Source organism: Eutrigla gurnardus (assembly GCF_963514095.1).
Source record: "Eutrigla gurnardus genome assembly, chromosome: 1".
NCBI lineage: Eukaryota > Metazoa > Chordata > Actinopteri > Perciformes > Triglidae > Eutrigla > Eutrigla gurnardus.
This window is the reverse complement of record NC_139915.1, coordinates 33,035,181-33,050,706: the sequence shown is the minus strand read 5'-3', so window position 1 is coordinate 33,050,706 and position 15,526 is coordinate 33,035,181. Positions and strand designations below refer to the sequence as shown.

Sequence of the window (15,526 nt, the reverse complement as noted above, 5' to 3'; positions counted from 1 at the left end):
ACAACATGCAACATTACGTTGATAATTCTGAAAATAAAAAGATGCAGCAGATTTAGTAAAAAATGAATTTCCATCTGTAGTCCCCAAAACAAACATACATATACAGTACACAGTAAAATATAAATACTCTAGACACAAAAACAACAAAGTACTCACAAAAGGAATAAAACCCAACACAAAAACAAGCACCCACAAAACATATATAAAACATATAATATAATAATATAAAAAGCACTGAGATGAGAGCAGCTGTACTACGATGATAAAAGGCGTCCTACATGATCACGTTATACGATACAAATATACGACTTCCTGACAACCAGGCTACCGTTTCCTCTTTGATCCCGTCTCAATGCTAAGCTAAGCTAACGCCTCTGGACGGTATTGAACTTTTCTCTAACTCTCGGCCAGAAAGCGAATAAGAAGAATTCCCCAAATGTTGAACTACATTCTTTTAGAAAGCAGCATGAAGTTTGGAAGTAATAAGACGAGAAGGTTGATCTGGGACACTTTCACACATTATTGAAGCTATAAAGGCGAAGAGGCTCGTCGAAACAACGCACTTCATCCATGAAATATCCAGCAGGCGTCTGAAGACGATACCATGGAGTTGTTTTCCTGCTACATCCAGCCGACGGACACGAACCCGACCCGGATCAGACTTATTCTGTGTTAAATCGCTTTATAATGTGGAACTGTTCAAAGTACCTTTAAAAACACGGACTGACGATAGGATATTAACTACAACATGCCTTAAAATCCATCGGGATGTTCTGTGTTTCCGTCCCGACAGAAGTGAAGCCGAGGAGTTAACGAGACCCCCGAAGAGTCCCTTTTTTGTGTTACCTTCAAGAACATGTTAGCTTTCCTGTTTCATATTTAAAGTCTAATCACAGAAACAATCGTTTATGGGAACGTTTTTCTGCTTTTTACCAGACGGATATGATTCTAGAGCAGAGAGACGAGCGAGTTGTAAGAACACAATGAAATCTTGTTTTCACTAATTGTTTTCACGTGTTATTGCTGCCTCCATGACAAAAAAACACTGCTTTGCTTTATTAATAAGATCCTTCTAATAACAAACCATGCTCAACAAATTAGACAACTTGTTTTAATTAGAATGTCATTCTTTTAATGATTTTTGTGTAATAACAGCAAAGACTTAAAAACACATTATTTTAGATTATTTGGCCGCTCGTAATAACAAGAAATATATGTCCTCATAACACATCCTGAGACAATATCTCACTTATTTTTAAGTCATGGGGGCAGAAATCCGTTGCTGTTTGTCATATTAATTTCCAGTTTGCCATAATCTCATTTCCTTCCAAAGCTATCTTTTACAGAGTGACGGATATCAGATGAAACGTTCACAAGTGTGTGTATGATATTGAATGACACCTTTGCGGTGCAGTAATGGAACATTTAAAGTGTCTTTGATAACGTTCTGCTCGTGTCGTTGTGTTGGGAGTGGCCAGCGCCGCCTGTCGCCACAGTGTGTGCATGTTTGGTTACTGATGTGCCTCTTGTACGCCAAATCCACGTTTTATGTGGAAGACCTTTCTAATAATAAAGTGTGTCATCTTTCTTAATGTTCCGGCTCAGGGTCGACGTGGTCGTCTTTTGGTTTAACTTCATTGACCAACACTGACTGAGGGGCCAAAACAAAAATCTGGTTCTTGCATGTGAGCGATCTTTCTGGTGGTTTTTGCATTTCTTTGTCGTTTTATCTCTGCGGGTTTGTGCAGTCTGCCAGACAAAATCTGTTTTGTTTTTCCACAAATCCAGATTGATTTCACAAAGTCTGAAAAACACAGATTTCAATAGAAATCCTTGAGTTCATGCCGGTCTCAGATGGTGATGTGTGGATGCATAAATCCGATAGGATTACGTGCAAACAACAGTTCGGAGAGTCTGTTTTACGATCTTTGAGAAACTGGGTTTGCAGTCTGAATGCAGCGTCATTTTACGTCTCGTTGCATCCGAAACCAAGAGAAGCTGAATCCTGATACTACTGATCTCTCCCTGTTCAGGACTCCATCCATACATTTAGGGGGGAAACACCAGAAAGACTCGGAGACACCGACATCATGGCTGTTGATTTAATGAAGCGGAGAAAGCAGCAGGTTAGACAAACACACCCTGAATAGACTCCCGGCTGAGATGTGCAAATTGGATATTAAGTTCTCTGCATTTTTTATCACTTCCTACTCGACGTGAATTTCTATCGCCGCGTGACTCTGAAGCCTCATTCACAGCTGCTTGATGCAAAGAAAACTCATCTCAGTTTTGATCCGCCACCAATATATTTAAAAGGTTTGTTTGACTTTGATTTAGGTGAGTTGATGAATCAATCTCGCAAAATCATCGATTTAGTTGCTGTTCTGGAGCTTTTAAATCACTTGATGACCCTTTTTTTGAGCTTTTTAAGCACTTTTTTTCATCCCGGTTTAATAAAAAAAGTGATGCTGTACTTTGGCACAGTAGTTTATAGTCTGTATGTTTATCATGCTAACATTTGCTAATTAGCTACAAACACACAATCTGCAGTTGAGGCTCGTTATCCTCAGAAGTATTTGGTCATAAAGCAAAGGACGAATCACCAAAGTGATCCGTCCAATAGTTGTCGAGACGTTCTACCAGAAACCACAGATGGAGTCTCTAGGTAAAGTCAGGGGAACGCCAACGTCAGAAGGGTTCATCCTCTGGGGAACAGGAACGTTTACAGAAAACGTGAAGTCGATCCATCCAGCTGTTATTATGAGATATATTCAGCGGTGATCAACCTCTCTAAAGTCACTAAAATACAAATATGGATGATCGCAGCTTTGATCAGATGATCCCAAGGTCTACCCGACATTGGTCAAGGTCAACCCGACATGGTCAAGGTCAACCCGACATGGTCAAGGTCAACCCGACTCAAACTGGAGGCAGCTTTTGAAAGCACAGCCAGAAAAAAAGTGAACTCTACAGTAAGTGATTTGATATGTATTTATTTATTAGGTATGAGAGAAGTGAATAAATGATTTGACCCGCGTCCTTCACCCTTTAAGTGGCACACAGATCCATTTCTGAAAGCAGGTGAGATCCTGCAGTGATAAAAACAGACCTTTTCTTGTTTCAGAGGCGTCAGCAGACTCGACGCACGGACCTCGCTATCTAGGTTTGGATCACATTTGAGAAACAAGGTCAACAGGAAACCTGAGTGATAAAAATCCCCGTGGTTGAATCTTCCTCATCCAGTAAATCGAGGACGATCTCAGGTGGAGATTTTTAACGTCTAAATCTTCAATTACAGACGAGCAGAGCGGCAAAACGAAATGTCCTCCTCTGGGTCACTGAAGTCACCACAATACTGCGTTTGTGTTTACATACCAAAGTATCTGATGCTATCTATTTGTGTGTAAAGTCCCTCTTGAATTCCGAACAAGTAGCTTTAATCTGATTTATTAATTCCGGCTGCAGCAGTGTAGTCATTATAAACAGGAAGGCACTGTAGCATCACAAGCTGTTGGACGACTTCCAAAATAACAGTTCAAAATGACAAATGATATCTTAAACTCAACAACCTTTCACCAGTATATGAATACGTTTGCTTTATGGACATAAACAGGGATTGCAGAACTTAACACAGTTTAAAATGAGAGGGAAATATCTTACAGTAATTTGTTATTCATGTTTTAATTCCACTGGTTTTTGTTAAGTTCACGGCCTTGTGAAATATTGAGGTTTACAACATTCCAGTAAAGTTCAAACAGGAATATTAGTCATGGTCCTCTGGCTCCTTCTACTGGTTTAAAATACCATCAAATCTCATGAAAAGACCAAAAACCAACAGTGAATGTATCCACTAACAAGAGATCAACTCCTCTCAGTTCACCTGCTTTTCTGTCCTGTAAAGCTTAAAAAAGGCTAAATCTTATTTTCCTTTATTTCCTTGAATACTTACATCTTTCTTCAATGTTTTGACTTTTAATTCAATTCAAGCGTTGACTTTCAGTGATTTCAGTGGCATTAAGTTGTGCAAACAAAAGGCTATCTTGACACATTTTAATAATTTAGAGGCCATTAAATAAAATATAATATTGCACATCCTTATTATCAGGTGGACCAATTCAATATATTTGATTGCAGCTGGTTTGATTTCACTTACCTGCGTTCTACAGAGATATTTGAATTCCATGATAGCAGCTCCTTATTAGTCTCCATTGATAAAGCCAAAGATCCGAGTATTCCCACACAAAAGAAGGTCTACGTTCAGTCAGTGTTATAATAAATAAAGTCAAACCTCCGGCTCCATGCGGTGAAACCATCACTCTTCTGTCTTCGTTGCAGCCTGCAGATAAAAGTACACACAAGACTTTAACATCATGTATTTCTTTATGGAAATAAAACATCAATGCAGGACTTTATCACTCAAAACCCCGTTGTGCTTTGCATGCAGTCACACTATTTCAGACGACACGACGGCGATCAATCAAAGCCCAACCTTCTGGTCTTTAAAGGAGCGCTAATTGATATTTTTTATATCGGGTAAAATGATTATGTGTCGTGTGAAATGGGTTGCAGAGATTTATCGCCTCACTCTGCAGTTCCCGCAGCTTTTAAAAACGCCTTTCAGCTTGTTTGGTTTTTATCGACTCTACGATGATGGTTATTTGATTAAATACATGGACGGACCCGAGAAAAGACAAGAACCCAAAAGACTCATGGGACGTAGAAGAGTAACATGTGACCTTTCTCACTTTCTCAGCCTCGGCCGCCATCAGGGCGTCCAGCTCCTGAGTCCAGCCGAGGGCGTCGACCAGCGCCTGCACGCCGCTGACCACGTCGCCCAGCTGCACCACGTCGCCGGGCCGGCGGCGCCGCAGGGCGAACGGACCCACCGGGTCCCTGTTGATGAGCAGCCGGGGAACCGAGCTGCGCACGACTGCCGTCAGACTGGCGAAGGGCTCCACCTGCAGAGTGAAGAGTCCCATCGCAGCTTCTTAAGAGCAGGTCGGATCATTGTTGCCATGCACAAATAAACGTGTCTTCTTTTGGGTGGAGACGCAGACAGGAAACAGATGGAGGGAGAGAGGGCAAGCACCGTTTCCTGGAGCTCATTCTCCAGGAACGTTTTCAAGGATAATCTAGCAAGGACAGTCAAGATGTGCAGTCTGTGGCTTTAACTCCTCCATGAAATCATCTCTTATCAGCTCTGCTTAGAAATCACCACAAACGGATCACAGAATAATGATCAGTTCATTCATTTACAACAAACTCTTCAATGCATGGCTCCATCCAACCTGATGATTCCCAAACCTTAAACCTTTGCAGGCAAAACAAGCCGGCGACTCCTCAACTTTAGCATCTGAACCAAACTCACTGACAAAATGAGCATTATAATTAGATTTTACCAATAATCTATCAAGAATTATCAAATAGCTTGAGTGTGAGGTGACGGATGAAAAATATTAATGTCACAATAAAAAGTGGATTTTTACACACAAACCATCTTCATATCAAAACCCCATATATATGAGATCATTTATATGATCATATATGCTCACTTTATGTTGCACCTAGCATCAGAATGTTTTACATCATAATACATAATTAATATATCAAATCTGCAACTTATAAAATGGCAACGCAGGCTGATAACGTGATAGTTGGTCTTTTGTCATCCTAACATACTGGTTCAGGTTACAGGGACAGGATGTGGTTTGAGGCCGTCGGCACGCTCACCTCCAGTGACGTTCCCATGACGATGAGCAGGTCGGCCAGGGGGAAGTCCGTGAGGTACTTGAAGAAGTGATGTGGAAGCTCCTCCCCAAAAAACACAATGTCGGGCTTTATCACGCCTTTACAGGTGGGACACTTTGGGATCGTCCCCCCCATCACATCTGGCTGATGAGACACGGAAACCAGACAGAAACATTATTAATATCCAATATATTTCCATCTAATATCTCTAAAGTAAAGTGATGTCTTACATTCTACCTGGCTTTTACACAAACATCACTCAATAAAGTACAGTACTGTATAAAATGAAGGAAAGGTGAGCAAATGTTTGGATTTTATACCTAAATAAAGTAGTTTGTCGTCTTATTAAAATTGTTATCAATTACATACAATCTCGTCTGATGTGAGACCTTGAGAAGAAAGTAGAAATATTTCTGAAAGGACGTCTATGATGAAGATACATTTCCTCGACTCCATAAAGTCTTGCTGTGAGGAAACCCACTGTGAGGAATGTGCTTCATGCTGTTTTTGGGTTGTGAACTCACCCGCAGCTCCTCTCCCTCGTACTTCCTCCGGCAGACGGTGCAGGTGGCGCTGGAGAACGTGCCGTGAGCCTCCACCAACTTCTCAGGAGGAATCCCCGCCACTTGATACACAAGGAAACACGGCGGCTTTCAAACATCAGCACGTGTGTCTCAACGACGGCCATTTCTAGAAGTAAAGAACATGTAAAACATACGTCTCTCCAGCCCGTCGATGTTCTGCGTGTACATCCTGAGAAGCTGGCTCTTCTCGTGAAGCAGCCGCACGAAGTAATGGGTGGGATTGGGCTGATAGTTTCCTGGATACAGCTCTTTGGCCAGCGCGAAGAAGGGATTGGGGTTGTGATGGAAAAAGCTGATGTCAAATATCGCCTCGGCGTAGGGCAGGTCGTACTGCTGCAGGTTGTCATAGAGACCACTCCCCGGAGACCTGTGAGGTAATAATCTGCTTAATACACATGTGTACAGGAGGGTTACGGTTAGAAACGCTAGAATGTCACCTGAAATCTGGGATGCCACTGGGCGTGCTGATCCCAGCTCCCGCCATCACCACCACCCTCTTGTGCTGCTTCTCCCTGATGTTCTTGGCGATGTCCTCCAGGGTCCGCGGGCCCTCGGCCGCTCCGCTGCCGCGGGACAGAAACCCTCGAGTCCCGTTCCAGCCGGAAGACTTTGTTTGTCTGCGGAGAGGCATAACAGGGTTTGAAGGGGAGGATTCATTTGTTTTGTCTGCATGAACCAGAGATGCTTGAAAGTAACTTTGAAGAAAGCAAAAACACTTGAGGAGGTCGCTTTGGGAACCTCACATGCTTTTCCTCGTCAACAGAATATATTTGGGTTTGAACTGCTGGTCAAACAAGACGTTTGTCGACTGTAAACCATTATTATATTTATCGATTGACTCAGAAAAATAACAACAATCCCAGTTGTCATGGCATTTTTCAGCTGATCCAAGGAGCTTTTTCCCCCAAAAAAGGTTTACTTAAATTAAGTAGGATCGTTTCACTTTACCCGTCATAACCAAAATATATAAAAAAAAATTCTGAGTGGATAAAACGAATGACGTATAAAATAAGAGTACTTTAATTATGTACTTACAGTATATTTTTTCATCATATTTCTACTCTTATATTGCACACTATTGTTGTACTAATGTTATGATCAGTGAGTTCACTGGTGCTTCTTGTCCACAACATGTAATTACATTGTAACTGCGTGTCAACGTGCATTATGACAATAAAGCTTGAATTGAAGAGAGAACTTGAGTGTGTGTGTGTGTGTGTGTGTGTGTGTGTGTGTGTGTGTGTGTGTGTGTGTGTGTGTGTGTGTGAGAGTGAAATACCTGCACAGCGCTGCACCTGCACACAAACTTCTTTGACCCAAACGACCTTAAAAAAAAAAAGACATGACGCAATCAATCAATAAGCACTAATTCTGACGGAATCGTGAAGTTATCCGTCCTCTCACCGTTTGCAGAGAGCGTCAACCAACCGAGTCTGACAGGTGACATCACCGAGGACCTCACCGAGGAAGCCATAACAACGACTCCACTGACGGAAGTGAATGACACGGAAAAGAGCCGTTAATTTTCCTCCACCTAAAAGCTGAAAAATGTCACTAAAAAGAACGAGACCCTTCTGAAATGTTAGTTCTTCTTTCTTCCTTCCTTTTATTTATTCGTTCTTTCTTTCTATTTTTTTGGCGGTTGGCAAACAACTTTTTGGTGCATTACCGCCACCTACTGGTATGGAGTGTGGATAAAATAACTTTAAACTAAATATAATAATAATAATAATAATAATAATAATAATAATAATAATAATAATAATAATAATAATAATGATAATAATAATAATAATAATAATAATAACCTATATCTTCCCAAACAAATTAGTTACCCAATGTTCGTCCTTTGACCTCCTTATGACGCGCGAGTACCGTAACGTACGATATAGCCGCGCTAACGATAGCTTTAGCTCGCTCGGTAGCTACCAAGCTTGGTCGCCTATTTTGTTGTATTATCCGCCTTTTATTTATTTAAAACAACCCACGTGACAGCTGGAGCGGTCAATGTAATATTTGTACCGTAAAAGCCAATCTTACAACAATAAACATAACGTGTATAACGTCAGTGGTGAAGAAATCAACTTTACCGTAAAAAAAAAATCAATCGCTAGCTTTTTTAGGAACGCCCACTTTTCTTTGCCCAATTTCCCATCATCCTTTGCGCGCAGCAGCGGACCCAGCAGATTCACAACACAGCAGGCTACTTGCCGTTAGCTGAAGATACATCACGTCATTTTGTTTTAACAAAAAAAAATAACTTCACAGATTGTGTCGCCACCATGAAAGATGTCAGCGGGTTCCTCAAACAGCAGCAGAGCACCAGCTCCACGCCGGAGATGGCGACGGAGTGGCACACATTGGAGGATTTGTACAACAAAAGGTGAAAAAAAAAGAAGGCTAGGCTAGGCTAAGCTAACGTTAGCTCGTTCATTCATTGGAAATGCACGCTGAGTCATGCACGGAGCTAGCATTAGCTGACGTCTAGCGTTAGCCACACTCTTCTGTTTTTCCTGTAAGATCACAGCGGGGAAACTCGACTGTTTATTTTTTTTACTTCCCAGACATTTAAATATCAGAAACATACGCGTCATTTAATGGGCTGGAGGCTGAATCCAATGCCGTTCATTTAGTCCGGTGGTAGACAAAAGTTTATCACAAGTTTCTCTTAGCTGTGTGTTAGCTATGGATGCTAATGGGTGAGACCTTAACGTCAGAAGAAAAATAATACGTTATAAGAAGAATAGCGCTGTTCACTCGTGGTAAAAATACAACTGTCTGTCGTTGGTTAGTATATAGTACATATACGACAGTCAAGAAAACCTTAATGCACATAGATGGGACCACCTTACAATTATTATTTAAATATATAATAGTCATTACAAGTTAAAGTCATGCATGAAAATGCAAAATCATGAGGGTATGATTAGGAAAATCTACTTACAGTATGAAAAGTATACAAATGGTCCCTGTGACATTATTGTATCCAACATTCTTACTCATGCATTAATGTTATTTCAAGGAAAATGTAAAAGCTTGTGAAGCTGGAACCGGAATACATTTTTTATAAGAAAAATTACATAAACTGTTAATTTTCTGTCAGGTACTGATTATTGGACTAACCATTTCAACTGCACTTGTATAAACTATATTTGATCAACTCTTTGCTTAATTTGTAAAGAAATTAAAGCTGTATGATAAATACAGTGTCGTTAAAAATGTTTACACATTTCTACTTTGACAGATTGTGGCATCAGTTGACTCTAAGGATCACAGACTTTGTTAAAGAACCGTGCTTCAAAACCGGAGATGGCCTCATACAGGTAACTGCACCACGTTATGCACATATGTTCCTAGTGTTTATATTTTTTATGTAATGTTTTTAGGACAATTTATAGATGAATTACATGGAAAAACTTCTTTGGAGACTGAACTGCTTTTCTTTTTCTATATTTGGTATTTATAACGCATAAATAATCACAATTATGTTTAACATTGATCTTTTTGTTGTTTCCTGACGGCTCCTTTTCTTTCTTAAAGCTCTATGACAATTTCCTTTGTGACTTCGAACACAGGTGAGGATCTTTCTTTCTAACCACGTTACACCTGCCAGTTCACTACTTGTCTGGATGCTGATTTATTATTTGTGCTCCCTCATCAGAATCAACCCGTTGTCCCTCATGGAGATTATACTGTATGTTGCCAGACAGATGAAAGGTAAGAACTACATCATGCAGCAGGAAGTAGTATGTCTTTACCACATTTTTGGGGTATTTACATATCTTTCCCTCCAGATCCCAAAGATGCCATCACTTTTCTCGAGAAGACCAGGGAAAAGGTAAGTTGACTGATAAAACTGCAGATTTAGGAATGGATGGTGCAGCTAATGCAACAATCAACTGTACCTATTTAAGAATATTATCATTTAAACTGTTTTAGAGAGGTGTTTTATTAAACTTGATGGTCTTTTTTTAAGGCTGCCGTTCTGCTGCTGTTGAATTCTCTTACACTGAGAGGTGTTTTCAGTTTAAAGAGGTGTTTAAACTGAAAACAAAGGAGGATTTCTTACTTCTTACAGTACTTTTTTTTTTATCAGCCTTTTAACGTGTCTCTTTCTGGTTCAGGTGAAAAGCAGCGATGAAGCCGTCATTCTCTGCAAGACTTCTATCGGCAGACTGAAACTGGAGATCAGTGATCTTCCTGCCACAAAGGTAAAGGCTCTTAACGCCCCCCCTCCCCCCAGGCTGCTGACGCAAAACCCACCTCGCACCTCATTCAGATGTGGCACATTTTGAACGTGAAGCTGCTGGTGGTGTTCACGCTTGATGTGCCTTATTTTCTAATTCTGGCACTTTATGTGGAGTAAAACATGCAGACTTTCCAGTTCAGCAACAAAAAAAGAAAAAAAATGGGCTGGTAGCCGAGCTTTTAACTCTATGAACCTGACTGATGCTTTTTGGGTCGAAACCTTTTTTTTAAATTAATCCGTGAATGTTTGATCTCCAATGTCCTTTTAAGGATAAGCGACTGTAAATCTGTTAACAAATTCTATATATATTTCTTCTTAGCTTCAAATCCTGGCTCATAATCATCAAATTTACATATTTGTATCATATTTCAACCAATGGGAGTGCCAGAAATCAAAACACTGATTGACAGAACTAAAGCCGAGTGTTCTTAATACTACACTTGAAAACATGCAAAGCGTTTTTTTTTTTTAATCCTGTTTTCAAGTAGAAGAAATAAGCAGGCCTGTCCTCTGTCACTTCCAGAAACTCATCGAGGAGGTGGAGGAGCTGTTGAATAACTTGCCCGGGGTGACGTCGGTCCACGGCCGCTTTTATGACCTCTCCAGCAAATACTATCGCATCATCGGGAACCACGCCTCTTACTACAAGGACGCCCTGCGCTACCTCGGATGCGTGGACATCAAAGACCTTCCAGGTGAGAAATGACGCACCGGCTTGATTTCAGGCCGACGGAGCACCAGAAGGTCTTTCATATCAGCGGCTGAATGATTTCCTGTCTTTCGCTCCACAGAGACGGAGAAGCAGGAGCGGGCGTTCACGCTGGGACTCGCCGGACTCTTAGGAGAAGGAGTTTACAACTTTGGAGAGCTGGTGGGTTTTAGTTTTAGCACGGCGGTCGTCGTTTGACGTTTGTCTGAAGCTCGTTGACGTCTGCTGTTGTGTGTTTTGCAGCTGATGCATCCTGTGCTGGAGTCCCTGAGGAACACAGACAAACAGTGGCTCATCGATACGCTATACGCCTTCAATGGAGGCAATGTGGAGAAATTCCAGGGCTTCAAGTCAGCCTGGGGTCAACAGGTGATTAACATTTATAAAATGGAGAGGAGACGGGCCTTTTCTAATCAAATCAACATAGCAGGGTGGTCAGAACGGCGACCATGTTTACCATCTCGACTGCTGAAGCGGGCCACTTATGTTTTTGTTTTAAGATCTGAAAATCTGGAACCTTTTTGAACCCGATTTGATATTTGGCAACTGTCTCATTGTTTGTCCCTCCGTGTTTTCAGCCCGATCTCGCAGCACATGAACCCAAACTGATGCAGAAGATCCAGCTGCTCTGCGTGATGGAGGTGAGTCAGAGCAAAATCAACTGCTTTTTAATGCTGCGTGTGTTTTTATACATTTGTATTCGGGACTATGGGACCCCCTGGAGAAGGAGATGCTACATCTCAAGGGGCCGTCCTTTGCTGCAATCATTTACACGCAGAGCTGAAGCGGTTTCTCATTGTGCATTTGATAATAAGTTGATTTCCGGGGGAAGATTTCAGCAGCTGTTTTAACAAATCAACGCCAACTAACCGACTCCACGGTTTATTCTAACAGACGTTTTCTCACCCGTCAGTGACATCATCGTCGTCAGACACGAAGGTTAAAAAACAGGAATGTTAAATCACTTGAAATGTCTCTTCCAGATGACTTTCACTCGTCCTGCAAACCACAGACAGCTCACCTTCACCGAGATTGCTCAGAGTGCCAAAATCCCCGTTAATGAGGTCAGTGGGATGACGACGACGACGAGGTTTCGTTTAAAACACAGAGCGGATCATCCTCGAGTGATTTCCTTGAATATGAACGTGTGAACTCCTGCAGGTGGAGCTCCTGGTGATGAAGGCTCTGTCCGTGGGCCTGATCAAAGGCAACATCGACGAGGTGGACCAGAAGGTGCAGATGACCTGGGTGCAGCCCAGGGTGCTGGACCTTCAGCAGGTCAGTCCTCATCCTGTTGTATTAATCTCACTCCTGAGCTACTTCAGCTGCTGCAGGGGTACTGAATGTAAACACACGCTGTTACAATGATTGTAACGGTGAATAAAGAGCGTCTCGGCTCTGCAGGAACACTGCCGTTTTCTTAATTTCATCGTCTTCCTGCTCGATCCCCAGCTGATGTTGGTTCACTTTCACACTGTGATCTGTAGGTTCAGCTTCTGTCTTTTATCTTGTGATGTGTCCTTCTGTCTGCTTCTCTCTAAAAGATCTAAATTAAATATGAGGAGATTTCATGAATGTTATATGTTAATGTTAGTTTTGTTGGTGGATATAGTCATATAGGGGGGTTCAGAATGCAGAAGCAGCTAGAAGACGAGTTATATTATGTAAGAGTGGGATTCTTGTTCAGGATTAAAATCCTAATCTGCACTTTACACTCGACCTGCTGCTTCACACTCGTTCTGACGTTCTGTTGCAGATCAAAGGCATGAAGGAGCGTCTGGACTTCTGGTGTGGAGACGTGAAGAACATGGCCATGCTGGTGGAGCAACAAGCCCACGACATCCTCACCTAGTCCACTTCAGTCCACCTCGGTCCACAGAGGGGAACTTCCTCACGACGACTTCTGTTTTCTATCGTTTCTCCTTCTATCTTCTGTTTGTTACCAACCTGTAAAAACACAAAACGAATGGCTGTAACATTATTATCCTCATCATCATTATGATCTGATGATATTGTCTAAAACACGAATAAAAAAACAACCACAAAAATATAAAGCCGTTTGTGTACAAGCATTTCTTTATATGTATTTGTTTTTGTGGATCTGTGTCGTACATTAAGGTTTATTATATTTTAAATTATTTTACTTGATGTTATTCAGTGGCAACTAAATATTCTTTAAAATCTGAAAGGATGTAGTGGAATAAAAGTTCAGTATTTCCCTCTGAGATGGAGTGGAGTAGAAGTATAAAGTAGCATCAAATAGGAATACTGGAGTAAATGTACTTTCCAACGAGGACTTTGTTTTTTAAATAATATTTTGTCCTACAATTAAATATATTTTTGCATCATGTCACAATCTTCTCAGTACAAGAAAACAGATGCCGGATGAAAGCGTCTGTTTGACTTCTTTCTGTAAACGCTGAAACTGAATGTGGATCACATCTCGTCTTAGAGACTCGTTCTGGGCGCAGATGCATCACCAGCTGCTCAGAAACGGTGACGTTTTCTGAAAATAATGAAAGTTGGTTCGTTCCTCCCTTCAGAGTCGGGTTCTGGTAACTTCAGCTGCAAGAATTGGCTGAAGGCTCTATTTCCGTCTTTAAAGTCGAGGTGAATGAAAACCCTGTTGGTACATACTGATGTAAATATCACTTTTCTCACCGTTGAACAGATTGTTTATAAGAAGAGGGCGTTGTCATGGTGACATCACCTATTGGTTTGTGGACTACAAGTTTTGGATTTTTTTTTTTCAACCCGTGAAGGAAGTGACCATATTTGGACTGTGGAGGAGCAACGGGTGGATCTGATGAACACAAGCAGCAGAGCAGAACCCTTACTGGATCTGGATCCATGTGGATTCTGGTGTGAAGCTGCTAACAAAGTTAGCTTCATAATTCAAGGTTCAAATTTACAGCTAAGTGTTAAAGTCATCTTAGTAGCTAACTAGCATTGGTAGCATGGTAGCGACCTGTCAATCAGCAGGTAAGCCCCGCCCCCTAAAGCATCCCCTGCTTTCTGGTCTGCTGGACTCTAAATGGACCATAATGTACTAAATGAACATCATGCTGGATTGAAGAAGACTTGAAACTAGAGATTGAGACCATAAACTCATGTTTACAATGTTTACTGAGATAATACATCAAGAGAGAAGTAGGACCATTTTCTCATAGACTTCTATACAACCAGAGAGGAGTCGCCCCCTGGTGGCCAGCAGAGAGAAGTAGGACCATTTTCTCATAGACTTCTATACAACCAGAGAGGAGTCGCCCCCTGGTGGCCAGCAGAGAGAAGTAGGACCATTTTCTCATAGACTTCTATACAACCAGAGAGGAGTCGCCCCCTGGAGGCCAGCAGAGAGAAGTAGGACCATTTTCTCATAGACTTCTATAGGTTTAAGGCACTAACACGTTGGCTACACTTTTTAGTGTATGTGCGTCCTTTAAATTAAACTTAATTTGTGTTCATACTCCTTCAAGTGAAAGAAAAGCCAGTGAGCAGGAACAAAGATGGTGATGATTGCCACGATAGCATTGATTACATTTAAAAATAATATTATATATATATATAATATAATAATATATATAATATAATATATATTATATATATATATATTCATACTAAAATAATACATTTATGACATTATTTTATCATTTTAAGCTAATAGGATTTATTATTATTTTGTATTATTTTTTTAAATTAAAATGTCATTATTTAACGTTTTTATTTATTTTATAATATATATATATATATATATATATATATATATATATATATATATATATATATGTGTGTGTGTGTGTGTGTGTGTGTGTATTTATATATATATATATTACTGAGGAAGACTGTTTTGAGGGGGGAATGTGTCTGCATTAAACATGGTAAAAGATAATATAATAATAATAATAATAATAATAATAATAATAATAACAATAATAATAGTAATAATACAATTATGAATAATAATAATTCAAAAAGGACTATTTCACCAGTTTAACTGGTTCTCTCTGACACTATTATCTGGTCACCATGCGATCTAGCAGATGGTCGTTGGTTGACGGATAGATTTCCAATATCGTCATGTCCCCGGCTATCGATGAGCAAAAATATTCAGCACGTGACCGCTCTGGAAGTGAAGGGGGACTGGCTGTCAGTTTGTGGTGAAGCTCCTGCATGGAAACTGATCTGAATGTTAAAACGGGTCAATCTGGGTCTAATAAAGCTCAGTCAAGTGACAGC

The 15,526-nt window shown here is 40.7% G+C and overlaps 2 protein-coding genes across 4 annotated transcripts; one reads left to right on the top strand and one right to left on the bottom strand.

The window, feature by feature from the left end:
- Positions 1 to 337: 337 nt before the first annotated feature.
- On the bottom strand, positions 338 to 7,963 carry sirt3 (sirtuin 3). 3 transcript variants are annotated; one of them, XM_084009807.1, is made up of 9 exons: positions 7,737 to 7,963; positions 7,612 to 7,657; positions 6,770 to 6,949; positions 6,467 to 6,699; positions 6,273 to 6,373; positions 5,731 to 5,892; positions 4,737 to 4,958; positions 4,289 to 4,336; positions 338 to 2,094 (listed from the first exon to the last, which is right to left on the bottom strand). In XM_084009807.1, the coding sequence occupies exons 1-8, from the start codon at positions 7,804 to 7,806 to the stop codon at positions 4,313 to 4,315; spliced, it is 1,038 nt and encodes a 345-aa protein (XP_083865933.1). In that variant the 5' UTR covers positions 7,807 to 7,963; the 3' UTR covers positions 338 to 2,094; positions 4,289 to 4,312. The 3 variants fall into 3 exon arrangements, with proteins under 3 accessions (XP_083865933.1, XP_083865934.1, XP_083865932.1); XM_084009808.1 differs by lacking the exon at positions 338 to 2,094 and having other exon boundaries at positions 4,203 to 4,336; positions 4,746 to 4,958; XM_084009806.1 differs by lacking the exon at positions 338 to 2,094 and having other exon boundaries at positions 4,204 to 4,336.
- A 539-nt stretch (positions 7,964 to 8,502) lies between these two features.
- Positions 8,503 to 13,331, top strand: psmd13 (proteasome 26S subunit, non-ATPase 13). The gene is made up of 13 exons (XM_084025794.1): positions 8,503 to 8,715; positions 9,577 to 9,655; positions 9,873 to 9,907; positions 9,994 to 10,049; positions 10,127 to 10,170; positions 10,457 to 10,543; positions 11,105 to 11,276; positions 11,373 to 11,452; positions 11,534 to 11,659; positions 11,869 to 11,931; positions 12,274 to 12,354; positions 12,452 to 12,568; positions 13,047 to 13,331. The coding sequence occupies exons 1-13, from the start codon at positions 8,615 to 8,617 to the stop codon at positions 13,140 to 13,142; spliced, it is 1,137 nt and encodes a 378-aa protein (XP_083881920.1). The 5' UTR covers positions 8,503 to 8,614; the 3' UTR covers positions 13,143 to 13,331.
- The last annotated feature ends 2,195 nt before the right edge of the window (positions 13,332 to 15,526 follow it).

Bases quoted from the DNA above. Each gene is read 5' to 3' on its own strand.
- sirt3 (XM_084009807.1), bottom strand. From the start codon at position 7,806: ATGGCTTCCTCGGTGAGGTCCTCGGTGATGTCACCTGTCAGACTCGGT. The intron at 7,658-7,736 runs GTGAGAGGACGG...TTTTTTTTTAAG, and splicing joins GTTGACGCTCTCTGCAAACG to GTCGTTTGGGTCAAAGAAGT. The intron at 6,700-6,769 runs GTGACATTCTAG...ATTACCTCACAG, and splicing joins AGTGGCATCCCAGATTTCAG to GTCTCCGGGGAGTGGTCTCT.
- psmd13 (XM_084025794.1), top strand. From the start codon at position 8,615: ATGAAAGATGTCAGCGGGTTCCTCAAACAGCAGCAGAGCACCAGCTCC. The intron at 9,908-9,993 runs GTGAGGATCTTT...CTCCCTCATCAG, and splicing joins CTTTGTGACTTCGAACACAG to AATCAACCCGTTGTCCCTCA. The intron at 12,355-12,451 runs GTCAGTGGGATG...GAACTCCTGCAG, and splicing joins CCAAAATCCCCGTTAATGAG to GTGGAGCTCCTGGTGATGAA.